This window comes from Talpa occidentalis, unplaced genomic scaffold (genome assembly GCF_014898055.3).
Source record: "Talpa occidentalis isolate TD23 unplaced genomic scaffold, MPIMG_talOcc4v2.1 talOcc4.335, whole genome shotgun sequence".
Classification (NCBI taxonomy): Eukaryota; Metazoa; Chordata; class Mammalia; order Eulipotyphla; family Talpidae; genus Talpa; species Talpa occidentalis.
Genome location: NW_023603574.1, coordinates 16,669 through 33,787, shown reverse-complemented (window position 1 = coordinate 33,787; position 17,119 = coordinate 16,669). Strand labels below are relative to the sequence as shown.

General features: G+C 49.1%; 1 protein-coding gene and 1 long non-coding RNA gene across 3 annotated transcripts; both read right to left on the bottom strand.

Moving 5' to 3' along the window:
* Positions 1–1,689: 1,689 nt before the first annotated feature.
* LOC129146675 (uncharacterized) lies at positions 1,690–5,104 on the bottom strand. 2 transcript variants are annotated; one of them, XR_008553703.1, is made up of 4 exons: positions 4,787–5,104; positions 4,062–4,583; positions 3,751–3,783; positions 1,690–2,271 (listed from the first exon to the last, which is right to left on the bottom strand). It is a non-coding gene; the product is annotated as an uncharacterized LOC129146675 (long non-coding RNA). The 2 variants fall into 2 exon arrangements; XR_008553702.1 differs by having other exon boundaries at positions 4,062–5,104.
* A 195-nt stretch (positions 5,105–5,299) lies between these two features.
* Positions 5,300–6,527, bottom strand: LOC129146674 (golgin subfamily A member 2-like). The gene is made up of 4 exons (XM_054700204.1): positions 6,146–6,527; positions 5,948–6,054; positions 5,723–5,876; positions 5,300–5,492 (listed from the first exon to the last, which is right to left on the bottom strand). The coding sequence occupies exons 1-3, from the start codon at positions 6,228–6,230 to the stop codon at positions 5,802–5,804; spliced, it is 267 nt and encodes an 88-aa protein (XP_054556179.1). The 5' UTR covers positions 6,231–6,527; the 3' UTR covers positions 5,300–5,492; positions 5,723–5,801.
* Between the last annotated feature and the right edge of the window lie 10,592 nt (positions 6,528–17,119).

The window sequence follows — 17,119 nt, the reverse complement described above, 5'->3', positions numbered from 1 at the left end:
CCTGATTCACCAGATCTGGTGAATCAGGTCTCTGGTGAACCCTTTCACTCTCCCGCGACTTGGGCCTGTACCCCAGCTCTTATATAAATAAAAAAATTTAAAAAATGAATGTAATGAGGCTTCTGTTGTTCACACCCTTGACAGCACCTGGTATTGTGCAGAGTTTGCATTTTCAGTCTCTCCTAGGTGTGATGGTGTCACTGTTCTTAACTGTGATAGTGAGCATTTGTTCATATTTTCACTTTCTATGAATACAGTTGCCGTTATTATAGAAGTTTTGTACATTTTTACAGATGAGGTGCCATTCATTTATTACACTATTTTTGTCCTTATTAAAATTGGGTTATTTCTTTCTGATCATTGAGTTTTCGGCATTATTTGTAGATACAGTCCTTTGTCAGATTCGTGATTTGCAAATGTTTCCCCCAACTCTGTGAACTGAACTCCTTTACTGATGGAAAACGAACCTTATTGCCCAGACAGGAGCATGGGGATACATATATTTGGAAGAGAAAAGATAAATTGCTAGGTTTTGAGCAGATACTGGCTGATTGGGGTGTTGGGGGTGGAGGGGAATGACTTATGCATATCCTTGAGTGTTATTTAAATGTCCTTGTATGAGCATGAAATATGCTTTCTAAAGTAAATTACACTTCATTCCTCAACTTATAAAACTCTTCACACATCATGACCAAATCACGTGTTAAGACCAGACTGACACGTGGGTTACAAGTAATGGACCTGCTCGTCATAGTTGCAAAGTCATGGTTTCCCTTTGGGTTTACTCTGGTATTGTCCATTCTTGGGGTGTTGGACACGTGTAATGACCTGTGTCCATCATGAGAATATCATACAGAGGATTTTCACTGCCCATAGTGTCTTCTGTGCTCCTGTGCTCCAAGGATTCAAAAGCAAAAAGGAACCAGTGGAATCACATCAGACTAAAAAGCTACATAGTGAAGGAAGCTATCCTTAAAATGAAAAGACAATATCAAATTGGAGAAACTATTTGTACATCATCAATCCAATAAGGATTTAATATCCAAGATCTACAAAGAACTCCAAAACAAGAAAACACCTCAAAACAGAGGAGAGGAGCTAAATAGGTACTTTTCTAAAAAAGATACACATGTGGCCAATAGATATATGGATACAAGTTTATCATCATGTGCTGTCAGAAAATGCCAATTCAAACCACAATGAAGGCCTCCCCTGGTGGCGCAGCGGTTGAGCACTGGGCTGCGAAGCTGCCAGCAGCCTCTGCAAGCCAGTTTGATCCCTGGCCGCAGGGAGGGTCCCACATGGTGCAACAGACCTCACCTGCCCCTCCTGCTGCTCCCCTCAGCAGTGTATTTCTTCGTCAGCCTGCCTGTTCTGTTCCCTGCTCTGGCTCTGGTGAATTCTCTCACCCTCCTGCGCTTCTTACTGTACCCAGTGCTTGTATAAATAAATAAATAAATCTTTAAAAAATAAATAAAACCACAGTGAGTTCCCACCTCACATCTGTGAGAATGACCCATTGAAAGGTGTGGAGAAAAAGGAACTCTGGCACATGGTGGGTGGGAATGATGTCTTGTCCTGTCAGTGGGCAGAATGAGGGGTTCCCTGGACCTTCAAAACTGCACACTCTACATGGGATCTGCCATCAGCTGCATAAAGACAAAACATACACTAAAGTGTAAGACCTTCAATAGAAAAGAACTTTAATACAATTACTATAAAATAGAGAATCAGTGTGCAATAGAGAGAGAAGAAGAGAAAGAATATAGTTAGTATAGTTCCCAAGTGAAGCACCCAAAGTTACCCGTCCCCTCATGGGTCAATGCCCAGCCAAACAGGCTGGGCCCAAAGCAGGCCCACTGGGGCCCGAACGCCTGCCACAAGGCTAAGGCACCTACTGGTAGAGACCCATGGGAAAGGGTCAGGAGGGGCCAGGCAAGTCTGGAAGGAAAAGAACAAAATCTAAATCCATGACAAGATAACAGCGGTCATTGTCAGCCTCCCCATGAGTCTCTCACCCATGTTTTTAATCTTTCACATGTCTCTTTCCATGTCCCCAACTCCATGGCACAAGTCCAAGTGAGAAGCAAGGCGTGGTTTCTTCTTCACATGTCTCTCTGCTCCATGCACCTCCTCAGTCTCCTTTCCCCATCTTGCTCCATGTCTTCCTCCTCTTCCTTAGCTTCTCATCCCTGCTCAGCCCCACCTTTCCTTAGGCGGGGCGGTAACTTGGTACCTCCGTTTTCTATGGATAGCACATTGGTCCTGCCCCTATGGGGAAAAAAAAAAATGAAGGTTCCTCAAAATAGACCTGTCATATGGTCAAGGATCCCATTCCATGGTATTTATCCAAAGAAGTTAAAACACTAATTCCAAGGAATGTGCGCCTCCTACAGTCACTGCGGCACTGTCTACTATAACCAAGCTATGGAGACAACCTAAGTGCCCAACGGCAGATGAGGGGATAAAGAACACAAGCTATACACACTATGGAATACTACTCAGCTGTGAAAAAGATGAAATATTGAATTTGCAACAACATGATAGATATGGATGGGATTATGCTAAGTGAAATAAATTTGAAGGAAAAAGTTATATACAGATGATTTCATTCATATTTGGAATATAAAGAAACAAAGTTGGGACAGATGAAACTAACCAAAAACATATTCTATATATATGACTGTAGAATTGAAGCTATGGCTGGGGGTAAGAGTAGGAAACAAAGTAGGAAGAGGGCCCGATGGACTGTAGTGAAGACTACGGGTGCCCTTAGGGTGGGTGTGATGTGGTAACAAACATCTGAAGAGATGTGACCCTTGCCTCTGAACACATGCAGTGTGTAAACCAATGCTAACCTCAACTGAATAATACAATGAGGGGGAAAAGAAAAGAAAAAGGTAAATTGTCTCCTCTATTGGTCACTGACCTCAGGACTTGGCCTTCGCCTCCTCACTGCCATGCAGGGTGAGGGGCTGGTTGCCCACAAGGGCAGAGGCAGGAGGTGCAGGGACTCCTGGGGCTGCCCAGGCACTGCTGAGTAGAGACACTGCAGAGAGGGCGGCTCTGAGGGGACCAGAGACAGAGGGTCAGAGTACCCCAGTGCTGAGTGAGGGTCTGGTTCCCAAGGAGAGGGGAATGTGCGCATGTGTGTGTGTGTGTGTGTGCGCGTGTGTGTGTGTAACAAGAATGACAGGGTACACAATATAAAATGATGGGAAGTCAATTAACATCAAGCCCCAGAATAAAGTAATTCAAATTTCACACAGTGTAAAGAGTGTCAGAACAACACCCCAATAAATACAGTTCCATGGAGAAGGAGCTTCTGAGTGGGACTGAAAAAGCATTAGACCTGCAGAAGAGGAGGAGGTTTATGGTTGGTTTGAGGTGTAAGGAGCTGGGCGGGACCCCTCCTCCTGTCCTGGCCCCTGCTAGGATGTGGTGGCATCTTCACCCCTGACAGCTCACTCATTACCCGAGTGTTAACATTATCAATGATCCACTGCATTCCCAAGATGTCCTCCTGAAAGCATCCCCATTGCATAGTCCCAGACTCTCTGCCTCAATCCCACCCCACTGCAATTCTCCAGGGTCTCACCTATAGGGGCGGAGATACACTTCAGAGCACAGGGACTGTGGCTGCCTGGGTGAGAGATGAGACCACAGGAGAAACTGATGAGAGTGACTCTCTCATGGGCTCCATCTACACCATTCCCAGGGCTCAGGGATCCAAGCCTTGACCACACTTACTTGCAGCCTGAGTGTAGCTTCCTCCTTGTCCTCCTGTGGGAAGAAGCATCAGGTGAGACCAGGGAGTAGTCAGGTCAGAAGTCCTAAAGGAATCTTCTAATCCTGCAGAACAGGGAAGTTTCCAGAACTGGGACTAAAGACCCAGGTCAGGACTGGGAAAAATGAGGAAAGGAGATGAAGGGGGACTGGACCAAATGCCCTCTGGGCAACACCCGTGTGTGTGGATGGTACTTCCCATTAACCAGGCAGGGCAAGTTCTCCCTGGGACATGAAAGCCCCCAGTGGACAAGATCCCCCACTCCCTTCCCTACCTGAGCACTTCTTCTAGCCCCTCACACATGAAGCCACCTTGTGTCCAATGAGCACCTCTAAAGAAAACCGAGCTGGAAATGAGGACCACGGCAAGGATGGAGAACTGAGGAGGTGGCACTGGAAGGGAAGGGAAGGTCAGACCCTGAACCTGAGGCCTTGGTCTGACTCTCTGAAGGTCTCCAGAAAGGCTTCTGATGGCCCCGAGTCAGCCTCTGTGCCCACATTTCCCTTCATACCCCATCTCAGGACTAGGGGTGCTATCAACCCCTCATGCTGCACATGGCATGTGTATCTCTGCTCCTCTCCAGAAGGCACCTCCACAGCTGCCCACTTCTGGAAGTTTCCAGTCCCCACTGCCCCCCCGCCTGGTGTTCACCAGCTCTGTGTCCTGGGTCAGGTCCTCCCCAACTCGCTGCCAGGTCAGGGTGATGTCATCAGGGTAGAAGCCCAAGGCCCAGCACCTCGGGGTGACCTCATGCTCAGAGATGGGGTGATGGGTCACATATGGCGATTGGGGGGGCCTGAGTAGGAAGAAATGGAATTTTAATGCTTTTTGTTTCCTCCATGGACACTGAAGCAGCCTCATGTGACCATCCTCCAGTGGAGAGAACAGTGTAGATGGAGGGAGGGGCACACACCCCAGAAACCAGCCTGGTCTGGGAGTCTGGGATAGTAGGTGAGAGCCCAGGGTGGGATGCAGGTCTCTGAGCATTTTGTTGCTGACCTGGGTGGAGGGTGATGACACAGACAGGCAGGAGTGAGATCTCCAAAAATGCTCTGACCAAAAAACAAGATCTCGAGAGAGAAACTCATTGCTCCTAAGATGGCGCCGGTCAAAAGGATCCAGTGAAGGGTGATTTCATGGGTGGTCTCCCCTCTTTCTCAGGAGGAACTGGATTCCTTAACTGTCCTTCAGAAAAAGTAGGAGCCTCTGGGCCAGTCTCCATCCCAGAGCTGGAAAACGTGGCCGACAGCTCCCTCTCTGGCCAGAAGGGGGCGCTTCCTCACCATGATTCCATTTCCCTGCGGGGTGCGCGCCTCAGGGAGATCAAAGGCCGCAGCCCTCTCACCCCTGAGCTGCGGCGCCTCCTTCCCCATCCCAGGAGTCTGGGGGCCCCTCCACGCACCCGCCCCCTGGGCTGCTCCCGTCCTGCTCTGCCCGACCTTCCCCCTCACCTTACTTGGTTCTTTAGAGAGTGTAAGGGCAGGAGCAGGGCACAGCGCATGTTTTCTGATCCCATGCAGACCGGGTAAAGGAGGAGTCAGAGTCCTCAGTGGTTTTGCAGTTTTTTTATTGGGGTTCACCAGGCATATGGCAGGCAGGGGTGAAGCAAATCTTCACTTTATCTGGGCTCTCTGGTGATCTCGGCTTCTCTTCCGGCTTCAGCTTCGGCTTCTACTGCTGCTGCTGGCGGCCCCGTGACGCCGCCCTTAAAAGCACAGTATTAGCTCAGCTGAATCCCATCTACTTATGCCCACACCCTACTCCAGGTGCCCGCCATCAGGCATGCATTCAGGACAAGGATCCATCATCTATCCTGATGGCGGAAGAGCAGAAAAGCCTGATATTTTCTTTACCCTACAGAGACAGAGACAGGATGCTGTGTGCCTGGCGGAGTGTGCTCTTCCTGACCAGCCGCCTGTTAGGGGCTTTCCTCACCTTGGACGTTGGCGGTGCCAAGCTTCTTGGGGACTAGGCATGCGCTAGTGGGCTCAGCAGCAGGGTTCTGGGCAGGTGCTCAGGGCTTCGCCCGCCATTCGTTGCGTGCCTCCACCAGCCGCAAAACCAACTCTTGCAGCTCTAACAGCTTCACCTGGAAGCAGAGATGCTCAGAAGCCTGCCCTGCCCCCAGCCGCACCACCATGGAGCCAGAGCTCTGACTACCTTCATCTCCTCTTTGTCCTGGGCCAGCTGCCTTATGGACTCCTCCTTCTCTTGGTGCTCCTCCCTCATCACTGCTCTCTGGTACTGGTAGAGAGCGATGTATTCTCCTAGGGGAGGGCACGCAGACAGCTCAGCTGCTGGGGTCTCCCCAGCCTCTGCATAGCACCCCAGCTGCAGGGCACAAGCCTCCCCGCTCACCGATGGTGACAGTCTCTCCAGACATCTGGATACATCGATGCTCCAGCTCCTCCATCCAGTCCTGTAAGCCCACTTTCTCCTGCATGAGCTCGATAAATTGGCCCTCGGCCAGACAGCGGGCTCAGGGGCTCAGCAGTGCCGGCCTGCCCAGCACCCAGCCCGCCCAGCCCTCCGGAAAACCACACTGTAGGGTAAGATAAAACTATCAGGCTTTTCTGCCCTCCCGCCTTTAGGATAGATGAGGGAACCCTGTGGTCTGAATGCAAGCCTGATGCAGGCACCTGGAGTAGGGTGTGGGCATATGTAGATGGGATTCACCTGGGCTAAGACCGGGCTTTTAAGGGTGGCATTCACAGCAAAAGCAGAGAAACGTAAGCAGAACCTAGAGAGCAGAGCAGCAGAGACCACCAGAGAACGCCAGAGAGCCCAGAAAGAGTGAAGACTTGCTGGGGGCTGGGAGGCCTGCCAGCCTCCTGACCCCCTAGCACCCCTACCTGCCATGTATCCAGTAAATCCCAATAAAAGCCTGCAAAAGCCACTGAGGCTTCCAGGACTCTCTTCTCCTGGACCCAGTCTGCTGGATCAGAAAACTTGCCCCGTGTCCATTCCCTCCTCTCTTACAATTGGTGTAAGTCAGCAAGATGATCCATGCAGACCGGTATGGAGCCCTCCGAAGACCGGGAGGGACTGAGGAGCAGCAGACAGTGTTTGCCTGTGACAGCGCTGGACGTGTCATGGCGGGACAGGGGAAGGGCAAAGTCCGGGAGCTGCGGGATGAGACCTCGCCTGGAGGAGGAGATGCCCGAGAGGACCAGCCAACAATCCCCGCCGAGGCAGCAAGAATCATCGGGGGAGAAAGGACCACGACTCAGAGCTCCCCAGTGTGGACAAAGGGAAAAGCCGATGAACTTGGACTAATGGACTAACAATCCCGCCAGAAGGGGGAGGACCTTGGAAAGTTTGATATGTTTTGGGGACCCTGAGGAAGGATGGGATTGTCCACCCCCAGAGATGGGAGTCTGGGGGTGTCAGTGGGCCTTGGTGGCCAAAGGCAGCCGGTGTACTGCCCAGCAGCTAAGCAGAGGAGAAAAGCCAACTGAGAAGGCAAAAGCTGGTGCTAAGTTCGGGAAGCCCTGAGCGGCTGTTACGCACTACGTAAGCTAAAGGCCAGTGAGTCTTTTAAAATCACCTGTGGGTGATGCCCTGCTCATAGTTGAGGGTGAGGAGCTGAGGAGCCCATCTTTGGGGGATGGGTAGGGAACGTGGCTTGTGGTGGAGCCCACAGCCAAAGAGGGGACCCAAGAGAGGCTGCATGTGGACTTGTATCCACGGATCCCCGACCCATGTGCTTGTGCAGTGGGTTGGCCTGAGTGCAGGGGCCTGCATGCTGGAGCGTTGGAGCGACCACAGATAGAAAACCCTGAGGGATGGGCGATTACACCCAAAGAGTACAGAATTGCCAACCCAAGAGTGAGTGCATCCTGGGGGTGGATGCGGTGTGTGGCTTGTGGCCGAGACTGCAGCCGGAGGGGGCCGGGAGGCCTGATGGCTCCTGGCGTGTGACGGCTGATGCCTGAGTGGTTCCCTCCCTTGCATGAGCCGTGCCTTCGGCAGCGGAAGTGGTGGATCATCTACTGGTGCCAATAATTGTCTTTTGCCACTAGGTTGATGCCCTGCCTGGACTTATTTGTGTTCTGTTATATTTCATTGTGATATATTTCATTTGCTTTTGTGGGCCATGGCTGCAGTGTTCCTATTCGTCAAGAGAAACGTGTGTATCACTTGTATAGACTGTCTGGCAGAAAACCCTGAGGGGTGGATTGTAGGGTAAGGTAAAAGTATCAGGCTTTTCTGCTCTCCCGCCCATAGGATGGATGATGGAACCCTGTGGTCCCGAATGCATGCCTGATGCGGGCACCTGGAGTAGGGTGTGGGCATAGGTAGATGGGATTCACCTGGGCTAAGATGGGCTTTTAAGGGTGGCGTCATGGGGACGCCAGCAGAAGCAGAGAAGCAGAAGCAGAACCGAGAGAGCAGAGCAGCAGAGACCACCAGAGAACGCCAGAGAGCCCGGAAAGAGTGAAGACTTGCTGTGGGCTGGGAGGCCTGTCAGCCTCCTGGCCCCTAGCCCCCCTACCTGCCATGTATCTGGTAAATCCCAATAAAGTCTGCAAAATTCACTGAGGCTTCCAGGACTCACTTCTCCTTTACCCGGTCTGCTGGATCAGAAAACCTGCCCTGTGGCCATTCCTTCCTGCCTTACACACACTCACCTGCAGTTTCTTCTTCTCACCAGGCTCCCTGAAGGGCCTGGTGGGTCTCCCCAGGCACACTTTCCCCCCGGGGGCTGGGGCCTCCATCTTCTCAGTCTCCTGGTCCCATGGGGCTACCTGCTGAGCCAGGAGCCAGCAGAGCAGCTTTTGCTCCTTTAGCTGCCTGTGTAGCCGCGCCTGTTCTTCCTCAGCACTGGCCAAGGCCAAGTTACAAAATGCCACCTGTGGGCCAGAGGTGCAGGGTGCCCCTGTGGGCCCGGCAGGAGGTTGGGAGGCACACCTCTCAGGGCCTCCTGGGCACACCTGAGATTCGAGGATGGTGTTGTGTCTACCCACTGGCTCCCAGCAGAGGTGGGTGAAAGCTTAATCAAAGGGAGGGGAACCAAGAAGAAGGGTGTGCTGGTGGGAGGGGGAAGGTGGGGCAGGGAAGGGGCTCCAGGGCCGAGCTCACCATGGCCTCGCAGCTGTCTAGATCGTCCGGGATGCTTAGTTTTGTCAGGGGACCCTTGTCCTCCTCTTCCTCCTCCTCTTCACCGTTCAGTCCATTTACTGTTGGGGGGGGGCAGCCAGAGGGGCTCAGAGAACCCCTGGGTTCTGAAGCAGCCCTGAAAGCCAGCAAGCTCTGCCCCCTCCTCTCTGTGCAACCCCGCGCCAGCAAGTCCCCAAAGGAGAAGGATCCAAGTTGTCCTAAGGGTGGCTTCCATCTCTTTGGAGTGCTCCTTTAGGGGTGTCGGAAACTGTTCACCAGACTGAGACTGGCACTGGAGACAACACTCCACCAGAGTGTTGATGCTGTGTTGCTGGGCACTGTCCCTTACTGTTCCCTCCCTCTGTATTTACTTAGTTCCAACAGGGAATCAGCTAGTTGGTGATTTTGTTCTGGTCATGAGGTGGCACCAGAGACCTGTCCTTGCTGACCTTTGCTTTTTCCCAGTGGTTCTCAGCTGGCCTTAGACTATTTGTAGGTCTCCGTGGAATCCTTGTCTTCCTCTGATGGCGCCCGGAGCCGCTCGATCACCTCTGTGGTGATTTCTTCACCGTTCTCCACAGTTCCCATTTGTGGGGTGCGGTGCCTGAAATAGTTCCTCTCTACTCAGTGTCCCACTTGATCTGTAGTTCGTTCTTGCAGTTTTTTTTTTTTTTTCCCTCCTTTCCGTTGGTCGGAGAGAGCCTACTCAGTGGGTGGGGGAGGGTAGCAGGGTTCTGACTCTTTCCCTTTTTTAAAAAAAGAAATAATAAAACTTCTCTTTGGCAGAGACAAAAAGTCTCTGTCTTGTGGGGAAACTCACTGTGTATGTGAAAGGGGGAATCTGGTGAAACTTTTCTCAGACGTGACCCAAGAACCCCAACTGTGAACCCAACACCTCTCCAAAATATCACTCCTCACCAATGTCAACGTTATAAAAACAAGCAAAGTCAGAGAAACAGTCAGCAAGAGGCACATCGAGGAGAACTGGCTGTAACTGAGTGAGGCAATTTGGATTATGGAACATAAAATGTACATTAGGAAAAACTAATGAAATAAAGCATGGAGTTTGGTAATTGTGTCAACATTGCTTCATTAGCTGTAAAAAAAAAAAAGACAACTGTATTCATGTAAGATGTTCACAAAGTGGAAATGGTGTGGGATGAATAAGAACTGTACTATCTTTGCAACTTTTCTGTAAATTTAACAGTATTCATTAAATGTTATGTTTTTTTTTTTAAGTCCTCAATACTAAATAGGTTGTAAAAGGAAAAAATGATCTACTTTCCTGTTTCCCCAGGTTTTGTTATCCAGAGGCTGGAGAGAGGGGTCCTGGGGAGAAAAGCTGGAAACCTCACACCCAGAGCATTCCCCCGAGTCTCCTCTCCTCTGAGCCCTGCTTCTCTGACTCCTCACAGAGCATCTCACCACCAGGACGCCGCCCTCCAGGACCCCCAACTCTGCCCATCTCAGAACCGGCCCTGTCCGGGCAGCTCCACCAGAATCCGAAACACTCCACCAGAATCGGGAAACAGTCAAACAACCCTTTTTATACCGGGGCTGCCCTGTAACAGTTTGGCGCAGTAAAGAAAAGGGGAGCCAAGCTAAACTTTCTCAAAGGAAGGGAAAATTCATTGCGCCCCCAGGCAAGCGTCGTACCCAAGATGGGTGTCCCTGAAATCGTGCCCGTTGTGGGGGGAGATGTCATTTCATAGGGTGAGGAGAGGTTAGGCAGGAAAACTGGGTTGGCAGGGGGGAAACAGGCTTAGGGGGAACTAAGTTGTTTTTTCGTGGAGCCGAGTTGTTTTCTCCTGCTTATGGCTTCAGTTTCGGTTTGATGGAATCAGGGGTACTGGTGTCAGGGCCATCCTGTTGTTTGTATGTGGGCTTCCCCATTCCTGGCCCCTGCATCAACCTTTCATACCAGCCTTTTGTTGAAAAGGGGAAATGGTTCTCTCTTTGGCTACTTCCTGCTGGCCAGGGGCGAAGACCAGGGTGGGCGCTCAGGCCTGGTTATGAGACAGTCTTTGCAGCGCGAGGATATGGGTGGAGAAGGAGTTGGTTAAAGGTGGTATAGGACAGTTCTTGGATCCGGTGTTGGATGAAATGGAGTAAGCATGGGGCAAAAAGAAAAAATGAGGAGATTAGGATAAGAAGCCCTATGAGTGGTAATACCTGGTCCGAGGCTGTGCTGATCTGGAATTGCTGGGCATAGACAGAAGAACTGGAAGTGGCTTGAAGAGATGGAATTAGAAACAGAGGAAGGAGAGGGGCCTCCCCGGTGGTGCAGAGGTTGACAGTTGAGCGCTGGGTTGTGAAGCTGCCCACAGCCTCTACAGCACTGGTTCAATCCCTGGCCTCAAGGCGAGGGTCCCACATGGCGGGCAGACCTCTCCTGCCGCCCACTGCTCCCCTCAGCAGTGTGCTTCGTCAAGTCTGCCTGTTCTGCTCTTCGCTTTGTCTCTGGTGAGTTCTCTCACCCTCCTGTGTTTCTGACTGTACCCAGTGCTTGCATAAATAAATCTTTAAAAACAAAAAAAAAAAAGAAACAGAGGAAGGAGAATCAGAGGGCCTCTACTCTATAGGCTGAGTGGGATGTGGACCAGGGATGCATTGATGCAAACCCGAGTTGGGCCCATGTGCTTGTATACATACTGCTTGTCCACAGGGACCGCTTTGACCCTGGACAGCTGATGCCTTGACAGCCATTGGTGTAGTCAGGATGATCGTGTGTGGACCCATCCACTTTGGCGGAAGTGCTTTTGGAGAGATGGCTTTCAGAAGAACCTGGTCTCCAGGGCACAGCAGGTTGACAGGTGCATCAGGGGACGGAGGCACAGGTTGTGGCAGACAAAGGTCTGCGTGTTCTTGGAGCAGCTGTCTGAGCAAAGACAAGTATGGAAAATATCCAGCCAACAGTGTAGGTTGGACGCGGAGCTCATGGTTAGTAAGTGGAGGTCTGCCATACATCCGTTCAAGGGGCTCAGGAACAAGGGGCCATGGGGAGTGGCTCGGAGGTGCACTAAAGCCAGTGGGAGCAGCTCCACCCAGGATTTGCAGGCTCTGTGGAGAGTTTGGCTAGGTGGTCTCTGGTCAGACCATTTACCCGTTCTACCTTACCAGAGGATTGCGGTCGGGAGGGAATGTGTAGTTTCCAGGTGATGCCCAGGGAGGAGACCTGTGGAGTAATCATTGAGATAAAGGCAGGTCCACTGTCCGAATGGTGATGGTGTTCACCGTAGTAAGAAGAGGGTGTTACCTGCGTTAGGGAGTGGAACACCCGTGAAGCCTGGCAGGATGGAGAGTCGAGGATTGGGAGAGGGAGATGAGAGGGCCTTTGACAAAGAGAGTAGAAATCTAACAGACAAGAGGGTGATGGAGGGGAGAGAGCCTGATGAGTGAGCAGGTCCTGGAGCCGATGGGGAGAACTAACATTTACAGATTGGCCCAGTGTGGGATTTAAGGCCTTAGGTCTAGCGAGACGAGCAGCTACCGCAAGTGCACGCAGGCAGGGCTGCCATCCTCTTACAGTGGGATCCATTTGTTTAGAGAAATAAGCAACTGCTCGCTGGACTGGCGTAGGTTGGCCCACACCCTCGCCAGCATTTGTTGTTGCTAGTTTTTTTAATATGTGCCATTCTCACTGGTGTAAGATGGTATCTCATGGTAGTTTTGATTTGCATTTCCCTGATGGCAAGTGATGTTGAACATTTTTTCATATGCCTGTTGGCCGATATGGCCAGATTTGAATCTATCATTCTGATATTTATTTTTTAATTGTCTCACATCTTTTTTTTTTTCCATTTCATCTTTTTGTACCTTACTTTGATTCAAGCAAATATTTCTTTCAGTGAGATTAATTCTTCGTGTGGCTTTAGATATATTTGTATCAATACCTTTTATTGTGGTATTTAAATCTGTATCTTTAATTTTCAATATCTACTTAATTGAACTACATCCCATAAAATATAGGAAATTTACAGCAATATAGTGCTGGGAGCCATGCTACTCATGTTGTCTGACAAGGGTCCGGGCATGGGGCAGATTCCTGAAAAGTCAGGAATCTTGTTAGCTGACTCCTGCTAGATTCTCCTCATTTGTTTATGGCTAGTTTCTATCAATATCTGAATAAACAATTTGACAGCAAATGGCACTGTGTGATTCATTGATTCATGGTTAGCTGGCATGCAAATTCTTGACATAGGAAACCTACCAAAAGGGGAAGGATGCAGATCTTTGAGAATGGCCCAGGAGAACAACCAGCCTAGCAGGCTGCCAGGCCTTGTTTAGATATGCTTACTAAGGAAGCAAACTTGTCTTTTACTTACATGTCCATGTCTATGGTCCTTTAGGAGGGAAAGAGTTCCTTTTCATCAAGAATTCCCTTTTTCCTTGGCAGTTCTTTTTTCCTTAACAGTTCCCTTTCAGTGACAATGGGTATGGTAGCTGTTGGAGTATGCATTCAAGAATAAGTCAACAACAATTTTGTGACTGGTTGAGCTAATAACCATGGCAGTACAAATAATGCACTTGGAAATAGTCAATGTTACAACTACTGATATGTCCCGTATTAACCATTCTGAGAACCAAAAGCTATAACCATCTCTGGCCCTGCCTCTGATGAAATATTTGTAGTTCCTTAAAACAACAATCAGCAATCTTACAGAAAAAGGAATTTTCCCTTGATCTTCAAGTTAGATACGGAAACTAGGCTGACTAGATAAGTACAGGAGTAATAGGTAGAAAAACTCTTCTGTTACATTAGGAGAATTCCTCCCTTAATTGAGAGCTTGGGGCTAGGGAAGTGTCAGTGTGGCTTGTCTGGCATTGATGCCCTCCAGGCCCTTCTTGGTTCCCTAATATTGAATTAATATCTTATTGATACTGGAATTGTCAGGCCTAGTCTTCCAGCCAGAAACAGATCCCAGGCTGCAGGTGCAGCGCTGAGCCCCAGCCACTAGACCACCACGGGTTGGTGTCTCACGAAGCCGCAGCACAAAGTTCACAGACTCTCAGGCAAGCAAGCGAGAAGAGGCAGGTTTGTTTAAAGAAAGAAAAAGTTTATTAAGGAGAAAAGGAACAGAAATAAAGTGAGACTCCCGGGCCAAGAAACCAGGCCAGGGAGGGCAAGGAAGCCAAAGTGGAGTCATGTCTCAGGGAATATATACCTCATTTCCCTCATTATTTCCAAGCTCCACCAGTCTCTTTGTGATTGGTAGTTATTGGCTGCCTCACTTAATCTGCTACTGAGCAGGGGTGGGGGTGGGGGGATCTTTACATTCCTTGTCTATTGAAGAAAACCAGGCTGGCACACACCAGTCTCAGTGCTGACCCCTTCCCATCCCCCCCTTGCATAAATCTCCTGCACTCTGACAAAGGGCAGGACGGTGGTCTCCCAGACAGGAGTCTGCTGCCCTCCTCATTTGTCCATACATTAAACCACTCTCCGTTTCCCCAAACTCCACCTCCCTTTATCACCTGAGGGAAACCGAGGCCAGCGTTAACAATGTTGTCCTTGGCCCTGGGATGTTTATTATTCCCCGTGGAATTCTTCCATTCCTCTAGTTGTCCTTATCTCTGAAGCCTTCTTCAATGCTCCCAGGTCCCCACCTGCACTGTCCTTGAGGCTGCCTCATCCTCCCTAACTTGCCCTCGGATTCATTATTAAAACCATATACTATTAGATCATGATTTCTATATAAAAGCCTTCTGTTTTTTGCTTTAATCATGGTTATATGTCAGTCTAAACTTTATAGGTTAGTTAGAAAAACCCCTCTGTCTCCCTTCCCCCAGGTAACTCCCTGTCCTTTGTTTCCCCAGCCCTTAGTTAATCCTTCACCTGTAGTAAACATAGAAATGTTAGTTTCAGTCACATGAGTTTTTGCTAGAAATAAAACAATTGTTTAAAATAAATGACTATTCTAAGAACACTTTTGTTTAAGCAACTGTGCCTTCTTCAAAGAATGTTAAGACCTCTGTTAAAGGGCAAATGAATCCCTGGTGGTTCTAGAGGAAGATGTGATGATTGTTATCTTCCTGCTCTAATCCATATGCTTATGTATCTTGTAGTATATAAATAAAGGGCTGCTGAGACCCTGAGCTGAATGATGTCTCCACCCTGATCAAGTGTTTGTGTCTCCTCACTCCTGCTCCCTAATCCCTCAGATTCGTCCACGCCCTCTCATCCTTACAGGAACCCCTGACAGGACAGTTTGCCGAGGCTGGCCCCTGGAAATATAGGTCTATTTAACCACCTTAATGTTATTATTGTAATATATATATATATTAAACCAAAATACATTTAGGCCAAATAAAACTTTATAATACAAAAAATTTAAGCAATCATGTCAGTTCAATAAATTAAAACAAGTCTACAAAAAACAGTATTATGTGTGTGTCTGTTGCTATTTATTGCTGTAAATGTGTGCTATAAATGTATTAGTTATTGCTATAAATTTCCCTCGACCTGCAAGAATTCCTTTAAAATTCCTTAGGACAGAACTGCTAGCAATGAATTCTTTGTTTTTAATTACTATAGCATATTTGCTTTGTCTTCTTTCTTGCCATTTTTTTCTTAACATCTTTATATGAAATAAAATTTACCAATTTTAGATGGACAGTTGGGTAAATATAAATAATTAACAGAATCTTGGAACTACCACAGAGCACAGACAGCACAGCCCCCTCATCCTAAAATGCCCCCGCACCTTTATATATATATATTTTTTAATTTATTTATTGTTGTATTTTCACATTGTCGTTAATTTTTGTTCAATGTTGATTTCTCCTCTCAGGTGTTGTCCCCATAAAATTACCTCCACCAGGACACCCGGGAACATCACCACATCCCTCCCATTTTGATCCTTTTCCCTCCCTCTCCCCAGATGAATGTCTCCAATTTACAGTTTACCTGCTAGTTTTGTCTGGAAGAAGCCCCCATCCCTTGTATGCTCTTCCTACAAGTGAAACCATCCTCCGTGACTTTGTAACAGGGTGGCCCCAGGAAAGGGGTAGGTTCCAGGTTCCCTGCCCCACCCAAATGGAAGGTGGAGCTGAGCAGGAAGAGAAAAAGCTGCAGAGGAGACTGAGAAGGAAGGAAGCAGGATGGAGCCAGGAAGAGACCTGGAGGAGGCAATGGAATGGAGAGACACGTGAAGAAACTGCGCTTGCCTTTTGGTCGTGGACTGGGTGACACAGATGTGGGTGAGACCCGTGGGGAGGGGTCAGTGGCAGCTTTTATCTTGATTTTGATTTTGCTCTTTTCCTTCCAGGCTTGTCTGGTTGTATCTGACCCTTTTCTGTGGGTCCCCACTGGAAGATGTTTTAGACTTGTGGCAGGCTTTGGGGCCTTGCTCTGGGCCAATCCCATTTGGATGGACTTTTACCCACGAGGGGACGGGTATCTTTGGGTGCTTGATTTAGAAACTAGATTCTTTGCCTTTCCTGTATTGTTTCCTAGTTGCATTGAAGTTCCTTCTCATTAAAGTCTCATATGCTTTGTGTTGATGCGGCGGATGGCAGAACCTATTTAAAGCAGGCAGGTTTGGGGTGTCTGGGCTGCCCCTCTCCCTGCCCTGTAACAACATGAGTCCTCTGCTCACTAGAGGAAGTAGCAGAGACCCCTGAGGAGACACTTAGGGACTCTCCTTGGCCAGGCTATGAGGGAAGGGCCTGCATGGACACCCCCCTCTGATGCTTTCCCTCCCGTTTCTGAAGAGACACAGAAAATAATCCACATCCAATTGTATAGAAAATATTTCCAGAAAACAAAAACACATGCTTTCAATGCACTGTGCTTTCAAATATTCTGGGTGTGGTTGAGCTGCTGGATGAGATGATTAATACAATCACGTCGACAGACATGTAGCCCATCTGCTTAAGGAAGCCCACTCCGTTCTTAATAGCAAGGGGTGTACTGAGAGGTGGCGAACCCTGATATTATAAAACTCAATCAGGAAGACAAATTCAGGAATGAGCTCTTGACTCCAAACTTTCCCAGGTGCTCCTCAATCACGGTGCCGCCTGTCAGCGGCATGGGCTTGTTCCTGACCTTGCTTGTCCACTTTTCAAGATGATTCCCAGATAGACGTCAGGTTTGGAAATCCCTTGGTCATATAAGGTTCCATGGAAGAAGCATTTTTATGGGTTGAGGGGTCACCTGTCAAGACACCACCGATGATCCTTCTCAGTGAAGGTGTGGAGTGGTCACCCGCACCCGTAAACTCATCTCAGTGA